Genomic DNA, 23621 nt, shown 5'->3' on the forward strand with positions numbered 1-23621 from the left:
CATTTATCAAACTGTAAACTGTATTTTGGATTTGAGTGAAAAATAAAAATCCCTCACTTTCACCCCCATATGCAAATGTTAGCATAAAAACTATATTTAACACATGTATCACGTCTTAGGGTTAGGGCTCTCAAAGTTAAGAGCATTCAACAGGTTTGTTAGAGGAAAATTTAAGATATGTTTCCCATGAATGGGTGGCTCAATGGGTCACTGGAACTTTGCACTCACCAGACACTGTTTCAGAGACTCATTATGCCATTATTGCTAAATGCATTGGGATCTGCAGTACATGTTGCGATGTAGATCCCTATCATCATACACCGTGATCACTGCCTCCCTGAACCTCTACAGCAGAGGTGGCGTGTGCAAAGTTAGCGTGATCCATAGAGCTGCAACGGCCACATTTATGAGAAAAACACACGAACGTTGGAATAAACCACATTTTCCTTTAAGATATAGATAAGATAAGATAAATCCTGATCCTATATGACAAAAGGAAGAAATGATGAAGGTTTCTAGATGATATTCTGTAGACATTATTTAAGTATTTAGTGTTATTATACTGTAACTTGCAGCTTTGATTTGAGATGATCGCTGTTAAGAGAGGTTTAGAGATGTGAACTGGAGTGATGACGTCGCCCGCAAAGGCCTTTTAAACTGTTTGAGGATCAAAGCGTGATGGCCTTGTTGCAGCCTCCACTGCAGACACATTTAGGATGAAAAGTGGAGCTGCTGACACCAACTGAGACATCAGCAGCAGTATGTGTCACCGGCTGCCAGACGGATGCTCGCACACACGCGCACACACAGTCACATATACAACAACACGATAGATGATCAGGCTGCTCCGTTCCCCTGGTCTGGGTGACAGTGAGGGATTGCTGACTGACAGACGGAGTAGTGAAATTCTCTGATGGATGAGATAAGTGGGACAAGGCCTCACACACACACACACACACACTTTGTGTTCAGGGGAATTTAGCTTGACAGGCAGCTGAGCAACAGGCAGCGTATCGGAGTAATGATAGCATTAGTTGCCAGGCACTCTGCTGCTGAGCTTATCCAGGTTTTCTGTGTGTGTATGTGTGTGTGTTTTTGCCTGTTGTAGCTGCCACCTTCATTAACTATGATTTGTTAATTAAATCCTGTGAGTCTAATCTAATAATGGAGTTTGCAATGCCAAAACAGACCAGACTGCTGCCCAAACGTGTGTTTCCAGCAGCAAAAAACAGTGCGCCTCAGTTGATTTCAGCGAGTGTGTGATTGCCGAATAGCCATGACAAATTGCAGACTACAAGGCTCTCCGCACAGGCAGCCAATCATCAGGACATTTTTAAAACCTCTCCTCATTCTTTCACTCCACCGATTTCTCTCCGCGATGATTGATCCACGTTCATGCCTGAGATGCAAATGCTGGTGTGGCATGAGGAAAATATAAAGAGGGACGTCTGAGGGGACCCGCAGAGAGGGTGAAAGCTGAAAATTTCACTTTAATTGACACCTGAAAAAACCCCTCTGCTTATCTTCTGCTTTTGTTCGTTGTATAAGTCTTATTCAGGCTGGTGTGCTCACAATCCACACAGCTGGGACAGAGGAGCGTCCTCACTGGAAAACTAAATGCAGAAGGTTAAACTGAAGAGTCGGTGCATTAAAGATGTAACTGTGTGCAGTGGAATAATAACTGTCTGACTGTCTGGTAGATTAAACTTTACTGGATCATTTGTTTAAGTAATACACTGAGTTTTTAGAGACTGTATGCAAATTATTAGATGGGGGAATGCGGGAGGGTATTGTTTTTTGTTATATTTGTTATATTTTTGAGAATGGAGGTTGGTTATTGTAATTATTACTTTTGTTGAACTGATGGTAGTGTCTTTGGGAGGGCAGAGAAAGGTCCTTTATTATTCTCATCCTTGATTTATATTTTATTTCAACTGTCCCTTGTAATAAAGTTAAAATTCCCATAGTGTTACACAGACACCTCTCATGTGTGTATTTGGCTCGTAAAGACACACTTTGACAACAGTGTTGCCTCTGTAACAGGGCTGGAGTCTGGTTGCCACAGTAAGGATGCTGGGCAACCAGTGGAGACTCCAGAAAGTCACTGCACCTGACAAATAACTCCAGCACATAGACTGCCCATGAAACCACAACTTAGTGTAGCTTTTGTTGATTTAGATGAGTTTAATATTGGACTGAACTGTTTGCAGTCTTTATGCTAAGCAAAGCTAAGCTAATTGTCAACTGGTTAGAGGACTATTTCAATAATGGTACATGATTTATTGTTAAAGAGGAGGTACAGAAGAAAATATGAATAATGTCTGGGAGGATAGTGCTTTTTTTTCCTCAAAAGTGAAACATAAAGCTCAACACTTTTAATTTTCTTACAGTCCCTTAGTACGCTGAGCAGTGACACAGTTAATTATACATATTCATTCATATGCCTGTGGTAAACCATCATCTCATTTACTGATGCATGCTAACTAATGTATTTCTAACACTATGGTAAATTCATTGTTGAGTGACAGTATACAATCATTTAGCTCAGAGCTAAAACAGATTCGAAAGAAGGTCACCTCATATATAGTATTTTTGATATTTCCATTTTATGCTACTTTATATTGAAAATATTGAACTTTTCACTTGACTAAATTTATTCCACAGCTACATTTTAATAGTTAGTTTGCAGATTTACATACAAAACTTGTGATCAGTTTATAAAAGATGATTCACTGTTCACAGATCAAACAACCCAGCGATTTAAAACGTAGCTCCAACTCCACCAGCTCCAACATTCAAATGCTTCATACACGTTAATGCACCAGCAGTAACAATCCAATAATATAACACAGACAGAAGGCTGTTCTGCATAATGAGTACTTTCACTCCTGATATTTTAGGTACATTTAGCTGACAACACTTTTACACTTCTTCACTTGGAGCAACATGTGAGATAGCATAGTCCACCACCATCATCAACACACTAAATGTGGGAATATCTCTTGAAAAAAATGTGTTCCTACCTCCAGTGGAACACCAGAAATCTTCAGCTCAGGGTTTTATTCCTAAATGGGAAATGGTTCAACAAACTGCTTAATGTCTTATAAATGTAAAACCTTTGTTAGGTCTTTCTCATTTTGACAGGTGCAGACAAAAAGGTCTGTCCCAAAGGTCTCTGGAGTGAAATCTAAACAATACACAGCAGACATGAAAAATGAGACTGAGACACTCAAACTGATTTTGCCTCAGTGGAGTGTATTCTCAGTATTACGATTCATATGTTGGATAATGATTCAGCCAAATGCTGACTCACTTCATCTGTCAGTCTGCACTTTGAAAACTACATCTCCTCTGTGGTTTAATCGGCCAAACAAGGGGAAAGAGAAGGGAAACAGAGATAACAGAGTGAGAGAGAAGGAAACAGAAAACAGTACTGAACATCTTTTTTTCCTCTCAGGGAGGTAAATAAAGGGAAAGAATAAAGGCAAATGCATCACTTGAAGGGTTTAAACTCAGGGTTCAGCTCATTTGGTGAATAACATAATGTTGTGGGTGCTTTTGCAAAGACAATAAGCTTCCAGGTTCATGAACACATCTTCTGTCAACACGTGTGTTTGTTCACTCTTGTGACTGGCTCATCATGCACTATGTCAGAGGCCTCATCATTTACTGCAGTGGTAGTAACTGATTTAAAACTGCTATCTGAATCATTTTAACATCACTGTCAAAGCTATTCTGGGAAGGAAACAATTTTAATTGTCAATCATTAAAGTCATTAAAGTAATTCTACATGCAAAACAACAACATTGAAATATTCCCTGCTTTCAGCTGCAGATATGAATATTTGTGGTTTTCTTTGTCCTCTCTTGTATGAAACTAAATGTCTTTGGGTTTTTAACCGTTCAGACAAAACAAGACATCTGAATATGTCAACACAAAACTGTGAAATCATTTTTCACCATTTTCTGACAGTTAATGGCCCAAACGATTAAGCAGCTAATCAGGAGAACAGTCAGCAGATTCATTTATCATTGAAATGATCATCAGTTGCAGCCTTAATATGCCTGTCTCAGCCAAAATAAAACAGAGGGAAGCATCCCATAATCGTAATAAAAATGATTATATCTGATCCTGGTGCAAGGCATCACATGTAATATTTAAGGCTATAAAAAAGACCTGAACGCTGGTCTCATTATTTGTGAGTGCTTGGCATCTATGAAGGTCACCCTGTTACTGTACTATGCTGTCACACTCATCAAGTTACTACTGTAACATGACGTCCTATTTCAAACTTAATGTAACTGCTTTGAACCGATATTGAAATTTTAATTGGTTATCTACATCACAACCTAAACACAAGCTTTTGTCCCTTTTTATTTTACTGATACAAATTAAGGAAAATGAACCAAAACTACAATAACTACATTTTCTTACAAGTCTAGAAACATAAGCGTATAATGATGTTCATGTAGCTGTAAAAATGAATTAGCCTCTTACTTTAAAGGAATAGTTGAACATTATTGATGATGCCAGCTTGATGAGGAGATTAATATTACACTCATAACATGAATCTAGTTCAAGTAGGCAATTAGCTTAGTTAGCATAAAAACAGAAAGTAGGGGGAAACAGCTAGCCTGGATATTATACAAAGAGGAAAGAAAAAACATCTACCAGCACTAATCTAATCTAATCTTATAGAGTAATTATAGAGTAATTTTAATTATAAATTCAACTTCTCCCTAAACGTAATCCTCAATTTCACTTTTAAACCTTAAAGGTGCTACATTTAAGTCTTTGTTATTGCTACATAGCCAGTGCTAACATTGAGAGCTGTTTACTTATTAAGAGCTTCAGTCATCATTAAATCCAAGCTTTACTCTTGCAAGTCAGAGGCAATTATGTTTCTGTCTTTGTGAGTACCTTTAATCCTGATACACACAAATACAAGAACTCACACATCATGCACACAGATGATTTGCAGGCACGCAGGAAAATGGAATAACTGTCAAAAACACATCTCTGTCTTGTTCTCAGGGCCGGGCCATTATGAGAGGCTAAAGGAGACTACGTAGAGATCAATCACACACACACACACACACACACACACACACACACACTTTATCCCCTTATCCCATCAACCATCATCCACCTCTCTCTGCCAACTGCCTTCTCCTCCACCACTTTCTCTCGCCCACTCATATTGTCATTATTTATGTCCTGTCTCCTCCCTCGGCTTGTCACGACAGACAGGAGTTTTAGAGCCCATAAAATAGTCCCACCATTCACCTCCTGCCTAATTTGTAGCTCTGTGTTGTCTTTCTATTAACACGAAGCCAACAGTCTCATTTTGTGCTGAAATTGAGTTTAATGTAAGACTACAGATGCCAATGTTGCTTTGGCGAGCCCTTTGTGTTTTCTCTAGTGCACAATTTTAGTGCTATCAAAGATTTACTATGCTTTATTCTCAGTTCCCTTGGACTTCTCAAACTGCGTAAAATGGCCATCATCTGTCAGCTTTCAAATCTGATAATGACTTATCTGAGATATCATTAATTTATCACCGTGTCTCTTAGGAGGGTTTTGGATCCCATGTCATGCAATCTGTCATTTCTGAATATAGAAGAGTAAAGGTTAAAGAAATAAGTCATTGGAGCAGGTGGCTCTTATTGTAACAAAGCCAATGAGGACTATATCTTTCATCTCTCCTCCTGGCTGATGACAGTGACAGGCCGAGGATGCCAGATGAGAGAGACGATCCTCAGAGAGTCGAATGAAAGGTTAGAGTGGCCCCAGGCAGCATGGCTGATGAGCGCGCACACACACACACACACACACACACACACACACACACACACACACACACACACGTGATCACACACAGAGACCCCTTAAGTCATGCATACATACAGAGCTGCATACACTGCATAGTGTGGCTGATGTATGTCACTGCGCGGTCTGAATCAAAAACACAAATGATGCTTATTATGGCACAGTTTTAAAAAAGGATGGAAATCATTGCTTTTTAAAAAGGGGAAGATTAAATAAGAATTTTTACCTGATACTAGCACCAGCTCAGAGCTAACCAGAGCCTCTAACATGAACACCTGCACCAAATTTCATGTCAATCCATCCAGGTGCTGTTGAGACATTTCACTGAAAACTACAAATGCTAATGTCATGTCGGACGTGAACGCAAAAGTCAGGGCATCACCAAAGTCAATAGGATCTATCCTTTGGGGACAATGAATGTCTGTATCAAATTTCACAGCAACTATGAACCAACCAGCCAACACTGGCATCAAGAAGAATAAGACCACAGGGCAACACACACCGGTGGTGAACTGGCATGCATCCCAGTGACTTGATGCCACTGTCCTGTTTTTCCAGTATCAACATACATGACCTCTGAGGAAAGGCAGCATTCACAGTCTAAAACATCTCAGCCACCGTACCTTCACCTCACTTCACTGTCATCTGTAGTTCTGTACCAGTTACAGTCACAATGGATGAAGAGAAACTCATTATTAGTTGAAAAATATCTTGGGCTATATGACCTTCAATCCTGACATATACAGATAATACTGAAAAAGTGGAAAAGAGTAGACTATCAGCTCTTCAGGTGAGCGATCAAGTAAAACAACACACTCATTATCCAAGGAAACACTCGCTTCAAGGTGTAGATATTTTGAGCTAGCTAAACTTTGTAATGTTTCCTAATTATACTGGACTTTCTAGTAACGATGAAGCTACTCAGTTATCCAAACACTAAGACGTTATGAAGTGTATACAAGCTAGCTTAGCATCAAACTAAACTTGACGTTGCATTAACATTATTGGTCAAGGATGATGAACATTTAAGAGATTAATTTTGTCCAGCAATGTGTTTGTTCGAGGCGTCACTTGATGCGACATCGCCCACATGTTGCCCTTAAGAGTGCCCAGCTGTGCTTTGAGCTAAATGCTGTCATTAGCATGTTAACACGCTGACAATAACAATGTTATTCTGTTAACATTTGTTAATTAGCCTGACATTGTTATGTAGAGACAGAAAATTCAATACACATGTCTACTTTATAGTAACATAGTGCAGAAATGTAGATGGGTAGTTTTGTCAACAAGCCAAGCAAAGTGTCTGCATCGATTTAATTTGCCAGTTACTAGATGGGAACCATTTATCATCACCTTAAGCTTTCACAAACTTCTCAGCACGATGTAATAAGACTAAGGAGCAATTTGTCCCCCTCTTCTCATTAGGACTCTTAAGAGATCCTCCAAAGCTTAATTATTTATCTGCATTAATATCCCTTCAATTATTGATGATAGGTGAGTGTGTGTGTATGTGTGTGAAGGCCAAAGATCAGCCCCCCCTTTACCTCAGCCTCCCTCCTGATTAATGGATGAGGGAGAGGAGCCCTTCATGTATTATTACTGGGGAGAGCCTGGACCTTGGAAAGGGAGAGACAGACAGAGAGAAAGAAAGAGAGAGAGAGAGAGAGAGAGAGAGAAAGAAAGAGAGAGAGAGAGTAACTCAGTGAATGATAATCACAGTTTAGTATGCAAACATGTCCTCTGTACATTGCTGGCATTTCAATATTTGAAGGGGCTTGTATGGCAGACAGGGATGGGATTCAAATTGTAAATCCATCCCTGTTTGTGAAATCTCTTTAAGATTTCTCTCACATCACCACAAAGCCACTTACATTTGACACTTGTGGCGCAAAGTTATAAAATGTCAGACAATGGAAAAGTGGAAAAGAGTAGATTCATTAAGCATCTTGAAGCTGGTGGGCATCAGATGTCTGCAGTAACAGCTTTCATCATGAAATCAGATTTCAAAATCAGCAAATGATCATTAACATACATAGTTCTGTCCTTTCGTCTTGATGTTTTGGCCTTGTGCTGCTGTTTGCTTCTGTTTTTATAGACTGGTGGTGCAGCCTCACTGCTGTGGTTTATACGTCTTAGACAAGTTGACAAGTTTGATTTTAGAACTGACATTTTAAAACAAACATAAGAGTTATTTTTTTTAGCTGTTTCAAATGAAAAAAGCCTTTGTATTCGGTTTTATTGCCTTTGATGGCTTTTATGAAGGAAGATATATATTCTGAAACGACCACTGTGGACAGAGCCCATCCATCTTGTTGGCATGCCACTAATCTTCATTGATTAATGCTCCTTTTTTGTTTTGTAACCCTGGTGCTCGTCTCTCCTTTGTTGTCCTGAAAGGCGTAGACAGGTTCATCAAGTTTTTTTCCGCTATTTTACTCTGACATCTAGTGGACATGCAAGGTAGTGCAACACATGTAGTTGTTGATTTGCTAAAAGGACCTAATATCTTTGAAGTTCAAATTAATATTATTCAAAGACAGGTTGTCTTTAAAAACTTTTCTGTAAAAACTACAGGAAACATATTTATTTAAATATTCCTCCTGGGTTAGTCACAAATAAACATATTTTCTTGTATCATAAAACAGGTTGCATGGATACATTTTCAGCAAAAACTGTCACCAAACTTGAATTACCCAAAAGCTCAATGTACAGTAGGAGAAATTCAATTGTGTTGACTTTGTATTTCTTTCCTTTCTTGTTTAGAGTCAGAGGAAGAAAAGTAGCAGTACCACAATGTAAAAATAGCAGGTAAATGTCCTTCATTGAAAATCTCACTTAAGCAGCTGTAATCAACAAAATGTACTTAAAGAGGCTATTTTGTAAGTTTGGTCTGCCACTGAATGTGGTCTCTTGCTGGTAGCAGGTGTTGGTGATAGTTGCTTGCCTCACCATCACTGCATTTACAATACATTGCATTTACTGGTAGTAATCAGCTCTTAATGCTAACGATGACAATGTAACAATAGCAAAAACTTACAATTAGCACCTGTAAAGTATTAAAAGGAAAAGTACTCTGTGTGTGATATTATCACTGCTGATACATCCGTTAAATATGATTTTACTGTTGTTGCTAATTTTAAGCAAACTGATGTACTGTTGGTCAGTCTAATCTGTAGCTGTAAAATAAATGTAGTATATAGTACAGTATTAGACTATAAGTATAAAATGGCATGAAATGGAAATGCTAAACTACAGTGCCTGAGTAAATGTATTTAGACCTTTTCTATCACTGTATTGAAGAGTATTTCTTTTATATGTGGGAATCGCTTTGATGTGAATAGTCTGGGATGTTTTGAATTAAGAGAACAAATATTAGCACTGAACCCAAGCTGGTTGGTCTGTTCAGAGTGGAGCTGCTTGCCATATGAGGTGTTTGAAGTAACACACAGGTCAAAAATGCATGCACCACTTACACATCTGAGTCACTAGATGTCGCCAGAGTTACATTTTTGCTTTAACTTGGAGGTTTCCAGATGTGGGTACTTGAGCCCAAGGGTTCCCACACTGTTCCTATCAATAATCCCCTAGATACACTTTCAGTGTCTCATTTAATTAAAGTTTTGTGAGGTGAGCATTAAACTTCTGCCCTGTAAAGGTATTACAGTCTCTGCTTGTGTAAGTTTTCACTGAAAACTATTTCATTAAATCAAAGTAATCTTTACGTTGTTGACAATACATTAAAACTCATTCAAAAACTTGTACAAAACCCTCCACAGCTTTCCACAAATGAATGCACACACCTGCGTAGATGGAGAGAATCATTTACTGCAACAGACCACTATTACTCATCTTCGTCCACTAGGTGAAAGCACAAGCATCCAGCTGCAGCACTGTGGCAGAGAGTCAGGCCAAAGCTTCACAACTTTCCTGAGTATTACATATTATTTTGACAGAATATTTATCTGTCAAGAATATCTTCTTTTTTTTTAAATCTAAAATCAAAAAGTAAATAAATAAAGATCAAGAAAAACATTCTCCTCGAGGTATGTTTGTATTTTCAAGCCAATAACCAAACTTGATTTAGTGGCCACAACAGAAGTTGCAAGGCTTAATTGTCATTTTATGAAGATGAATGCGTTGTTCATTATAAATGCAGCCTCTTTGGTGTGGAAATTAAATCCACTTTGATCATCAGTTTTGAGGGCCACATTTTTCCAATGTTTTCTATTACAGAGTCTGGACATAATGAAGCTGTTGTTGTTTGTATTTTAATATCTTTATAAATTATAATTGAACTGAAATATTTTGGTAAATCTGATTCAAAGAACAAACATCTCTGGTATTTCTTCCATTGTAAAATCCTGAACTTGTTTGACTCTTTGACTTCAGTGAGCAGTCAATTATTTTTTCACAATAAAGCTTGTGCAGGCCTTTATTTTTACTTATGCATCACATCTTTTTATTTCCGCCACTGGTTCTGGCTTTTGTTGTGTTTTACTTTTAACTGAAAAATGAAGCTATGTTTCTCTTGAATAGAAAAATAGTAACTTTAAATATGCAGGCTTTTTTTTGTTTTGTTTTTTTCTCTTTAAGTATTTATAGTTATAGGAAAAACAATGAAGTAGGCTACAGGGAGGAATTAAATTCATTCCCAGAGATAATTGGAAGCAAACAGTTTGCATGGTGTAACATTGTTGGCTGCTGTAACAGGGCCTCAAATAGGCTTCAGCCTATTTTTTGCAGGCCTGGAATTTGGACTGGATACTAACAAACCACAACGAAGCCAAAAACAGGAGCAAAATCTGAGATGGACAAAAGATAAAGACAATAAAAGAAGACAAATGTAGACTACATGGTGTAGTTTGCACAGCTATGTTTCTTCTCATGGTGTTAGGCTGCATTGTTTCATTTAATCCCCTCACACAGGAAGTAAAACAATCTACTAGGTGGCCCCAAAACATGGAAACATTATTTTCTTTTTCTGTGTTACAGCGGCAGTGTAGTCACACACACTGTCATGGCTTTACTTTCAGACAGAACATCAGCTTTTCAACCAGAAGCTCATCATGACTCCGTGTGTGTGTGTGTGTGTGTGTGTGTGTGCGTGTGTGTACCTGCCGCTGAAGCACCTCTAGTATATAGGCTACTCAATAAAACCGGGGCTGCGATCCGTCAGTGCATTTATCATCCTATTACGGCGACAAATCCGGCTCCCAATACATGAAAGGTAAAATGAATTACCAACGTTAAGCCGTCAATAAAGTCATTTCTGTAAATGGTGTCTCCGAGGGCCCCCGCTATTATTCAGCGAGCTTTATCAGCACCTTGGAAATTACGTGGCTTGTAGCGCGGCCTCTGCTTCACTTTGATTAAGGGCCCTGCCAGGGACCGGTGACAGCGCTTTTGACTCGGGTTTTATTCAGCCCCGCTCCCCGTGATGAACACCGGGCTGATCGGGCGGAATGAAGACTAATTAAAAGCTATAAATTATCTTTTGCAGCCCCTCTCAAGGAGCCTCTCTTTGCGGCGCCAGATAAGAGCAGACTGAGTGCTCATTTACCCACAATGGCGCTGCGGCTAAACAGCATATTGATACTGTCCTAATTGGAATTTAATTAAGTAGCCATGGCTTCCCACTCCGGCCTGTGGGATAAAGATTTCACTGCGGCGTTAACATCAACACGTCCACACTTTCATGCTGTTGCTCTTATGATTATTAATATTATTATTTCAAATCGCCAATTAGAGCCTGATGGCAATTTTAATCTTATTCTGGAGATTTTACAAAACCACTGTTTATTATCAGGGGCTCATTCCAGCTCTCCAGGCCTCATTGTGTTTCTATAAACTTCATGTTTTACACTTCTGTTTTTCATATTAGTGGATATGAATGTGAAGCGCTTTTTTGTCCTGTTGCCAAAAGCTGAGTTGTCCAAAATATGAATGTTTAAATTATAAATATGGCCTAAATGCTTCATCGCTCCATATATGACAGAGAGAAAAGAAAATGCCCATGAAAATAAGAGGAAATGAAAAGTAAATGCCAGTGACACTGAAAATGTGCCTTTAAGAAACATTTGGCTTTGAGTTTCATTTTATCTGAAATAGCTCATTTTGCCTGATTTTAGGCTTATTTTGAAGCTAAATAATTAGCCTATCCTGTACGTGTTAGCCAGTCAGAAAATATAGAAGAGTTATTCAGCCTGTTAAAGATATTTACACTATGCATTGAAGGAGAAGCACCTGCCCAGCAATGAGCCTGTGCGCTGTTAGCTGGCTTAAAATAAAATGTAAATTCTCATTAAGTAATTTTAATGATGTAATTTTCTTATAAATTAATCCCCATTTATTATATACATCGTTCTTACAAGTATATAACTGTATATAACGGCCAAATTGTCATTAAGGAACGTGTATTTAAATGAAAAAAAAAAAACATACTTTCCCTTGTTCTGTGTAACGTCCATAGTAATGGCTGTCCCTCTGTTGTTTTTGTTTTGCTCTGTACATGTGTATGGACGTGCCTCACCGAATCGATCGAACTGCGCGCGGGCTACGAGCGCGCGTGCTCGTTGGTGGCGCAGCTTGAGCTCTAATTGGACGCCGTCAATTGTGACAGCGGCGATCTCCGCAGCCGATTGGTCCGCTGCACGTGTGTACGCGCACACGTGCTTCCGGCTGGGTGTAAGAGAAAGAAAAAACACACGGGGGGGAGCGGGGGGAGATAACGGTTTTAGGAGAGTTTAGGAAGAGCGAATACACAGATATTATGCTGCACCGGGAAGAGACAGGGACACTGGTTCTAACGTGGAGCTGTTCGCTATGCCCGGTCTCGGAAGGCTATTAGGAGACGACATGTCGCCGCTGTAGGTGATATTATAAATGAACACAGGTATTTATTCTAGCGAAAAGGCTCGTTTTTACATGCTGTCCGTCTAAATTGGATACCGACGGGGGCGGGAGAGCGAGCAACAAGTGGAGTTTGGCGTGGAGAGGCCGAAATTTCTCACCGTCACCAGCTATGGAAGAGCAAAAGGAGCCCAACAGCGGCCGGGACTCGACCGAGGAGGAGAGCATGTCCCTGTCGCCAAACCTCCCATCCCCTCCCATGATTTTACCCCACCAGGCCGCCCAGCAGGCCCACAGAACCACGAACTTTTTCATAGACAACATCCTCCGGCCGGACTTCGGCTGCAGAAAGGAGCCGAGCTACCGCGACCGGAGCCAGACGCCGGGCAGAGAGAACGTGAACCCGCTGGGAGCGAGGCCGCCGGCGCACACCGGCAGCCTCTGCCTGGACTCCAACTGTAGCAGCGACAGCACCTCGTCGTCGCCCTCCTCCTCGTCGTCCACGTCCTCCTCGCCTTCGTCCAAGCAGAACTCGTCGAAACAAGGCGAACCGGCGAGCAACGGGACTGGCAGATACGCAGACAGCCCCTCGTCAGTTATGGTTGTGAGTGGCAGCAATGGAGCCTCTCCACCCTCAGTCAAAGAAAGCCAGCCGCTGTTGTGGCCCGCTTGGGTTTACTGTACACGGTACTCGGACCGGCCCTCATCTGGTAAGGCGCTAATAGTCCCCGCATTATACCCCGCCTGGGGTGTCCGAGTGCTGGAGAACTTTCTTGGGTTGACCGCTCTGTGTTTCTCCACAGTATTACTTTACTTCTTCATAGTGTCTGAAATACGTGCTCTAAAAAGCTTCCTTAACCTCAAAGAGAGTGAATTCAAGGTTGGCATATCGATAGTTTAGAGTTATCATTTTTCTGTGATGCCTCCCAGTGAGGTTTTAAACGAGCCAATCAAAACCGAGATTTTCTTTAAAATAAAAGCATTTTGCAGAAATAAAAACAGTCATTACAAAAATAAAAATCACAATGAATATGAAATTAAGGGAAGCATAAGGTCACAAAACACCTAATTTCCATTACTCCTTTCTCTCCCACACACACTCACACATATATTTCACACACAGATAGAAACATAAACGCGCACTATTACCTATAGTGTCTGGTCTGGTTACAGGACATTTACTTTTAACCTTTTCAATAACTCAGAAATCAGCATCATTTCCAGAGCAATTCAATCTGCATTTCCATCACAACACGCTTAAATGTTTCCCCTGATAAATGTAACATTTACGGCCTCCATGTCGTGTGAAAATTTAACCTGTTTGCGAGAACAATAAGACCTCTATTGACCTTTCTCTCAGAATATGTTCACTAAAATAGAATTAGAGTGACAATAATGCTAGCAGTATATGCACCGCTTTGTTTGTCTTGTATGTGCATTAAAATTGAGGTTTTGGAAAAGATAGGAAGCTCAACATAAAGCTCAGATACTGTAGGATTTTACTAGGTTTAGAGTATCGCGAGACACAGCCATTCTCATTTATATAAATTATAATTCAATCACATAAATATTAATATGAGATTTAAAAGGCTTATGCAACAACAGAGTATTATATGTTTTAAGAACGTATTTGGTTTCTCCTGTTTCATCCAAATAAATGATGTAAAATAAGACTAAATGTCATTTAAAATGATTTCTCGAGAATTTACCTCCGTGTCCTGGTTTTAAGATATTAAATAAAGGAATAAAGGTGCAAAGTGTATTGATGGAGTTGATTAGAACCTCCGCCATTGTTGTAGTTTATTTTAAAGTGTGTGTCAACCAAAACAATTAGGCTGGATATTAGCAAGACACGGAGGGTTTTTCTTTCTTTATTTTTTCAAATCTCTTGACTTTTAACCCTGAATGATTTTGTGACCGTCAGCTGATAAAGAGGATGCGTTCAGGGACGAGTTTGGATGGGTGACGATAATGCAGAAGCTTGTAATATAGCTTACAGCTGCAGGAGGACATGAAGTAGAAGGTCTTCATATATAATGAGGCTTCTTCGGTAATATAAATGTACACTGTATATTCAAACCTCACTATATAAAGTTAATTATGGAAAATGATTTTATGTTGTCTGAAAACATGTTTTGTTGTATCTTATTACACTACATCACGTTGTTTTAGTGGGTTTGTAGTTTCCATGGTAATGATAGTTTAGCTTTTTGTGGCCTGCACGGCATCAGGCTTCATATCTGAGCTTTATCACTGCTCTTTCCACTCCCTCTTTAATTATGTGATATGACTGTTGGATCAAATGAACATCTCGTGTCAGAGTCTGGCTGCACGCTGCGTTTACTGTGCAAAGCAGCGTCCTCAAATCACTGCTTTCACTGGCCCGAACGCAGTGTTATGACAACGTGCGCTCAAATGCAGATTCTGCCTTTAGCAGTGTGACCAAGCTACCATCACATTTTTGCTACTTGAGCTTTATTTGATACATGTATCCAGGGCAGATTTGAGCGCTTACACTGCAGCCATGTTTATATGATTGGGAAATCAGAGTCCTGGAGGGATTCCATTAATTGTATCATAGGATTTGAGGTTGTTTTTTTGCCGAGAAAACTGTGATGATGTGGACTTTAGGAGTCTGCAGTGGGACTCTTGTCAAAAGCAACTTATTTCATTTGAAGCATGGCAGCGGATTAATGCTTGTTTTGGCGCCATAACAAGTCAGATGTCACGGGCCTGTATTCGAGTTTACACAAAGGCCTGCCTGGATCTAATGACTCCAATAACCTCCAAACCTGTTTATGTCAACTGAACAATACAACAACAGACTCTCAGCACTTTAGATCTTACTCAGCTGATTGTTTTTTTAATATGTCTCCGATGTTTTTCTCCCCTTACTATTTATTTTTTAACTTTCAAACTGTGACAGATAAAACAAATATCTGACTGCACTGTTTATTTGCGTATTTCTCCACTGTTGGGCAGCTGGCTCTACTTTCCGGCCTCTCCTGATTCTTAAACACACTTCACACTCAAGCAAGTCATGAACACACACACCTGCGACCTCAGCAGCTCCAGTCCAACTAATTATTAGTTAATATAAGCTGAATATAAGTAAGAATCACGCCTTGCTGTGTGGCTTTGCCACCTTCATCACTGGACTATATCGCCCGGCGGAGGAAAAATTCTCAAATTTTACATACATATTACAATATGTTTTTATTTATCTTTGATATAAAGAAAAGAGCCGAACTATAATTCTCATGTTTCTGCTTCTATAGAGCCTTTGTTGCTCTTTACACACTGTTAGTACTACTATAGTTTTTTGTTTTGTTGTAAAAGATAGTGAATTGCAAACAGAGGAAGGTATGGCTTTCTCTGTGAAGGGGATTTTTTTGGCGTAATTTCTCCTCAGTGTATCACATTAAATGTGAAGAGTGAAGCAGAGCAGGGTAAAATAATGAAATGATTTGTTTGAGAATCTAATATAAAGTCGATTCAGTGTGGTGACCTACATTTGATGATACAGAGCAGATAATAAGCCGCTATCATCACCCATCAGTGGATATAAGCAGCAGCCTTTGATGGTGAATATTAGCGGCTCATGTGTAACATTGTGTTCGTGCTCCAGCCGTAGAATAAATATTTTATTTCCATTGTTGTTTCCACGCCAGGCCCAAGGACACGGAAACTGAAAAAGAAGAAGAACAGCAAGGAGGACAAGCGGCCCAGGACAGCGTTCACGGCCGAGCAGCTGCAGAGACTGAAAACCGAGTTCCAGGCCAACCGGTACATAACGGAGCAGCGGAGACAGTCTCTGGCCCAGGAACTCAACCTGAACGAGTCACAAATTAAAATCTGGTTCCAGAATAAGAGGGCCAAGATTAAAAAGGCCAGCGGCTACAAGAACGGCCTGGCCCTGCAGCTCATGGCTCAAGGACTTTACAACCACTCAACGACCACGGTGCAGGAGGACAAGGAGGAGAGTGAATGAGAGGCCCGGACACTTCCCTGCTGAGGGGCCGCTACCTGAGACTCTGTGGAGCTAATGAAAAAATGAACTGGAAGTGGGGGAAACGCTATTTAAAAACACAGATTTCTGTTAATGGTAACAGTATATGGACATAATTATATAAATGAACGATCGTTATTAAAGTTTATATAGCCACACAGTTATCATGTTGTATACAGTATATTTAATTTCAGCCTCATCTCCCATCTCATCTCATTTCTGTCTGTTCATTGTTTTTAGAGTGTCTAATTGGCTCTATAGGTTCTTGTGGTCTCCTGTCCAACATACTTGCGCCATATTTTCCTTCAACACATCAGCCCGCAGACTCAGACAAGCCAAAGATTTTAATATGTTCACATGTAGTCTGAAATAAAAAGGGAGAACGGTAGATTGATGGACTAAACTATTCTTTCTTTCTTTTTTTCCCCACAGATAATTCAATTTAAAAACGCTGAAATGAGTTTTGTTGCATTATTATGATTTTAAATTATTATTGACTCTAACTGGACTTCCCATCATCCTTATAAACTACCTGTGAAGATAAAGTAAGAATATTAAATAGTTAAAATAATAAATAATATAGACTGGAGGCATGCAGTAAAATTCACCCAACACATTTAAACATTTAAAAGAGCAAACCATAATTAACAGCAGGCGTTTAAATTCTTTCTTTCACATATAGGGGCTTTTTTTATATTGATATTTGAGAGAGGTGATGGGGCGGAGACAGAAATACAGAAATACAACACACACCCACCCACCCACCCAGCCACACACACCACACACACACACACACACACATACTCCCACTGTTCCTGTTTCGCAGCTCATCTTTCACTATAATCAGACACTGCTTGTTTCTCCATAACGGATAACATTTCACCTATTAATCTTTTCTGGGCATTTACAAGATCTCACATCTCTGCTAAACTTTCACTCCTCACTGGACTTCAGTGAAATCAACACATTTATAGAAGAAATGTGTCAGTGTGTACTTCTCCGTCTGCTGCTTTAGGGGTGAACACTTCTTTCCCTCATGACTTGCTCTTGATGTGTTTTGGCCTGACGTGACCTCAGGTTCACGTTTGATAGAGCCTGGCTGTGAACTCTGTGACATGGCGTGTGTGTGTGTGTGTGTATGTTTCGGAATGTGTGTGTGTGTGTACTCCAAGGTCAGTGAGAGCAGACAAACTTAAGCAGCTCTGCATAAGTAGTTTGATTATGTGAAAGTTGTGTGCGTTACATGTTGTTTCTTCTTCTGGCCTGTTTTGGAAGTGGGGGTGGTTGGAGCAGGGAGAGGCACTGCATTCACTAAACACTATCATAACTTTAATTTTATTGGTGTGAAAACTTTTTATTGGAGTAAAAAATGTTCCTTTTCCCAATCCCTTTAATTTCCAAGGATGTGGTAGAACAGGACTCACATTGGCAGCCTAACATTTATGCTAATTAGCTGAGGGCGGGATCTTTTATAGTGAAAACTTGATAATTATTGTTTTTACAAAAATATGTTCAACAACATGTTTATATTAGTGACAGAAAAAAACCCTAATACCATGTTTAGGCTACTCTGGCATCTTTTCCTCTCCTTTTTTCTTTCTTGTTTTTATCAGTTGCTGTGGATGGATTTACAATTTCCATTTGCCCTATACTTTAACTTATATCAGCCAATTAAACTCCGTAATATTTGCATTGATTCTGACCAATATTTAGTGCTAAAACCCGAGATTAAAATATGAAACCCAAATCCATCCTCCTCATACCAAATATCCCTCCTAAGAAATCATTGGTTCAGTGTGTGTGAGGACTGTGAGGTCAACATTTTTTCAAAACGTCTAACATTAACGCCGATTTATTTTCTACTATAATATAATCCAGACTGTTTTACTTTCACATATAAATTCGCACGAAGAGAGAGCTCGCATTGATTTTAGTGTTTATTTCATGAAAAAGCGAACGAGGTCCGAGGAGGCTCCGCGCCGTGTGATCAAAACTCCTGACACGCGCGACCTTGTTCTAAACAGCCGACACTTACGTGGCGTGGTTTATATCATTTCTATTTGTTACGTCGCTTATACACAACTGATCTTGGATCGGATTATTTAATTAAGAGCTAACAAGCCTGCAGAGCTCCGCAGCGGAGGACTTCACGGCCTCCGCGTTTTCTTTTTAATTATTTCAAGAGCTGCTGCTGCGTTTGCGTTCAGCTCTGCCTATATAGCAGAGATTTAATAAGCGCACACTACACAGACTGTTAATAACTGGTTTCAATAATGACGACCAGGGACTGGCTGTTAGGTTATAGGCAGGTTATTCCGCAGGTTTCAGATTTTAATTAACATTTTAACTCTTAAAATCAACATTATTTATTTATTTCACCTATTTATGAAGACTATACACTTCAGAGTTAATCACCAACAGACATTACTGCTCCTGTTAATTGTACTAAACTGAATTTGAAGGAAAAGGCTGAAAAAAGTGAGGAAAAGTGGGCTGGAAATGAGGGGAAAAGATGATTTTGTCCACATTCTAGATAGTTATTATTTTAAAAACAGTCCTATTCTTTCCTTGTCTTTTAAAGACAGTCAGGCTCCCCTGCAGCATCTCTGCAGCCATCAAAGCCTCCAGGGGTCCTTGAAGAGGTTTCCAGGGGACCCACAGTAATATTAGCACTAATTTAATGTCTCTTCACTTAAATATATGAATGAATATTCATAAGGCTTGATTTTACTTTGACACTAAATCTAAATGAATCTAAATTCTATCAAATGACTTTGAGGGTGTAATGTGTGTTTATTTGCTTATACATCAGAAAATAATACCTCCACCTAAAAGTATCTACACAGGCTAAAGACAATGTAAAATAATTTTAATGCTCAATGTACTTATAGGAATTAAGTCAGAGTTTGTCATTATGTTTAGAAACACACACAGGTCTATTGTTTCTTGTCTCTTTAACCATCTGGCCTGCATGTGTGAGCAGAGGTGAAGAGGCTGCCTGGCTCTTCACGGTCAGCTAACCCTGTAGCTCTAATATTATAATGATAGATTCATTCCCTGCTGTGAATGCGGAAGAGGGTCTTATGACAGTGTATTTAAAATTCATACAATTATGAAACAGCGAGAGGATTTCTCCCCCCCTCCCACACCTCGTCATTTAGAGGAAGCCGAGGGTTTATCTGTAAAACAAAGAAAAGCCAGGGATCGTTTGCATAGTTAGCATAGTCTGCCTCGCAGGCACAATATGGATTTAATTTATATGCAAATGAAAGCAATAAAAGGAGAATACACACTGGAAATCTCTGCTGTTTAAAGGGGTTGAGAGTTGGATTCAGAGGAAGGAGCACACACATGCACACATCGAAGCATTATCAGCCTCAACCAAGAACAATGATGTTATATAATATCCAGAAACTGCAGCAAAGACAGACAGACAGACTGCACTGCTGTGTAATCCTGCACCGCTGCAAACCCAGGATGTTGAATAAGATTATTATTATTAGGAAAGTTACACTGATGAGGCAGCAAACGATGCAACAGCAAACCACATCAAAGAGTGTGGACACACACACACACACATACACACACACAGTACACTCTTCTCTCTCTCCATGGCCTCTGCTAAAAATGCAGCCTATTTTGCATCTCGCCTCAGAAAGTTGCCAGTGCATGGTGACCTTTTAGACTTCACGCACTGCACTGATGTTGTGTCATTTTGCTCCCTAATCATTATTCCATACCTTCGATAACTATTCCAAAAATACATTTCACACATGTCTCACAAGTATTTCCATTTTCTGCCACTTTACACTTTAATTTCACTACAGTTCACTGACACACAGTGAACATTTTACTCTATATTTACACTACATTGACTCTGTCACTATAGTTCCTTTGTGGACTAAGATTTACATACAAAATAAATAATCATGTCTTGTTATGGATTAACATTAGCTCAACTTTGAGCAGCTACAAAATTAAAATGCTGCTTATATGCTACTGTGCCAGTGATAATAAAACAGTAACATAATATACATGATAATCTAACATTTTTAAAGGGTCATTCCGCATGATGAGACACTAAGAAATCTGTATTTTAAAAAAATATTATAAATTGCAACATTTCTATGATTCATTGACTAAATCTAATGGCACAGTAAATTATAATCCTATAATATTGCAATGATAAAAAAAAAATCTATTTAGATTTCCATAATTTTCAAGCATATAAACTGTAGTTTCAGTATTTTTTGTAGTGTGCAATAATGTTAAAAAAAAAAAACTACATATACGTTTGCACATTCATGGTGATTTTTTGTAGTTTAACAAGTTTCATTCACTACTACACACTCTGTGTGTTTTTCCAGCTGTAACATTATGAGGTATATGCAGTACACAGTACACAAACTGGGGTCCCTCTCAGAAACATGCAGGCTAACCACCTGTCATTCAAACAAAGGGGGGGTGACCTCACATGTCCATGCAAATTAAGTGTTCAGAGTGTTGTTTATTTAGTGTGATACACACTGCTGGAAAATACATGTCAACACAAAAGTCAAAAAGCTTTTAGGGCATAAACAATCACAGCTACAGAGACCGAGATGCATACAATGAGATGCACCCATGCAGAGACATACAAGCATGTGCAAAAAGGCAGGAAAAGAGAGCCTGGGTTTACACACACACACACACACACACACACACACACACACACACACAGACAGCGAGCCATTTATAAGAGATTCTTAGATCACTACCCTGTGACGGTGCTGGTGCTAAGTAGAGAAGTTTAGAGTCTTTCCTTCCCAGCTGCTGCCTCCATAATGGGAGGGGAGAGGAGGAGGGGAGGGAGACAAAGAGAGAGGTCCTTCGTGTCTCTTCTTTTTCAACTTTTTCCCTAAATTACTGTAAATGCCCATTTGGTCCCACATCAGATTGCTCTTTGGATTTAGACTGCGTATAAAATTGCTCAATTTGTCATGCCATGCACAAACAGAAAACAGTTGCAAGTAACCACACTGCAAGAAGTTATAGCTGCTCTTATGTATTTTCTCCCTGGGCTGACATCTATGGAGTAAAATACTGTGCTGCTCATCCAGCTGTATGATGCAATGCAGTCTTCACTTGATTAATTAAACACCTGTTTTAGTGGAGTGTGTCTGTGCACTTGTACTGAAATCAGTCATCAGGAGAGGTCTTTGGCACGCAGTACAAAGCCACTGCAATTTCAGCATTTCAACTTTTTTTTTTCTGTTTGACTGTACACCAGAATGACAAGTGAAAACATAGGGTGTCATGAGGACAGAGGAAGTATGCACAAAGCCATGATATTACAGATTACATGGTACGTCTGCTGGGCCACCTCCACAAACTTCAATTTTAAGACTTAAAAGAAAAAAAGGCAAAGCTGCATTTTTAATTCACTAAGAGCTAAAAACAAATTAACTGGAAAGAAAAGAATACAGCAATACAAAGACAGAGCAGTGTGTTACACATGGAAGTGTAATAAATCCCTTAAATTATGCCAATTTAGAAAAAAATTACAAAAAAGCAATAGAACCTACAATTATTTACAATTAATCGTTCATGCGAATAAGGCTGTTGTGAGAAGAACTCACCTCTGATTACTCTTATTTTTACTGAAATATATATGAGATTAATTTGTCATCTCATTCATTTAAATGTAATTTCAAAATAACCATACCAAACCCCATTAATTCAACTAGCTTGAGTCAGAAGCTAGGGGGGGGTTGGGGGGGCAAAAGAGAGATGGCAGTTACTGCTATTTAAGCTAGTTAGCATTACCTTTAGCAGGAGTTTTTCTATCATGATTTAATTTAGCTACAGCCTCATTTAGTTCTGTGGAATAACAAACTAAAGTACCAATGTGCTAACTCATCAAAATGTATATTTTTTTATTTACATGTAACAGACAGTAAGTAACAGTAGTAAATTTAGCCACGGCTAGCTCACCAGCTAGCCTGTACTTGATGCAGCTCTTGCTTTAGCTGTCTAGTCAGTTAATTTTCTGTTATAAAGAGTACAACAGTAGCTTACAAGTTACCAAACCAAACTGGGTTTACATGCTGTTTTCACAAAAATTCTACATTTCCATGGCATAATAATTTCTTATGGTAAAACAGACAAGAAGTAATATTGCAGTCAGGGTTGGTCAAATATGTAATTTATGTGAATAAAATTAAAACAGGAATTAAGGACTGTATAATGCAGCTAGATTTATCAGTAGGTTAAATGTATGAAAAAGGATAAATTACAATTCTAACTTGAGGATGAAGAGGAAGTGTTCCTTTTCACTGTTCAAATATTATTGTTTTGGCTGTGAACCCTTAAGGGGTCAAGTTCTCTTTGCACTTGACTTGGAATAACATTTGCGGTGTCTGTGTGTGTGTGTGTGTGTGAGGACAGCATCCATGTCAGATCATTGAGCTCTCAAAGAAACTTCAAGAATGATTTTCAAAGAGTTTAACCCAGAGTGTTTTTCTCTCAGAAGTACAACAGGCTACACATATACTAAGATCGGTTCTCACCATGGGGAGTTTTACTCATGACTTATTGTGGCCTGTCAACTGGACTATCTCAGATACACACACACACACACACACACACACACACACACACACACACACACACACAGACCTAAACAGACAAAGATGGCATTGAGAGGGAACCTCCCACAACGCAGCTGAGCGTCCAGGGGACTCTCTGCTCCAACAGCCGTGATCTCACCGAGTTAAATCCAGATTACATGGAGGATATACACAGCGCCACTTGTTTACTCTGCCCGTCAGGGGGTGATTTGAGCGGGGTGGCGTGTGGAGAGGGTGGAGGGAGGCATCACTAACACAATATATGTAATGCAAACTGCTTTGTTCAGGCCAGAAGTGAGGACAACTTTCTGTTTTTTACTTTTTGC

At 39.4% G+C, this 23621-nt stretch overlaps 1 protein-coding gene and 1 long non-coding RNA gene across 2 annotated transcripts in view; one reads left to right on the forward strand and one right to left on the reverse strand.

The window, feature by feature from the left end:
* Window positions 1–7344: 7344 nt before the first annotated feature.
* Window positions 7345–23621, reverse strand: part of LOC127139142 (uncharacterized) — a 130526-nt gene continuing 114249 nt past the window's right edge. The window contains exon 4 of the long non-coding RNA XR_007809121.1: window positions 7345–7445. This is a non-coding gene — a long non-coding RNA (uncharacterized LOC127139142). The remainder of the gene's footprint in view (window positions 7446–23621) is intronic.
* LOC108891892 (homeobox protein engrailed-1-B) lies at window positions 12524–17075 on the forward strand. Its single transcript, XM_018689243.2, has 2 exons — window positions 12524–13388; window positions 16350–17075. The coding sequence occupies exons 1-2, from the start codon at window positions 12851–12853 to the stop codon at window positions 16667–16669; spliced, it is 858 nt and encodes a 285-aa protein (XP_018544759.1). The 5' UTR covers window positions 12524–12850; the 3' UTR covers window positions 16670–17075.

This window comes from Lates calcarifer, linkage group LG7_2 (genome assembly GCF_001640805.2).
Source record: "Lates calcarifer isolate ASB-BC8 linkage group LG7_2, TLL_Latcal_v3, whole genome shotgun sequence".
NCBI lineage: Eukaryota > Metazoa > Chordata > Actinopteri > Centropomidae > Lates > Lates calcarifer.

Excerpts from the sequence above, each read along its gene's own strand:
- LOC108891892 (XM_018689243.2), top strand. The coding sequence starts at position 12,851 with ATGGAAGAGCAAAAGGAGCCCAACAGCGGCCGGGACTCGACCGAGGAG. Across the intron at positions 13,389-16,349 it reads CTCGGACCGGCCCTCATCTG|GCCCAAGGACACGGAAACTG; the intron begins GTAAGGCGCTAA and ends TTTCCACGCCAG.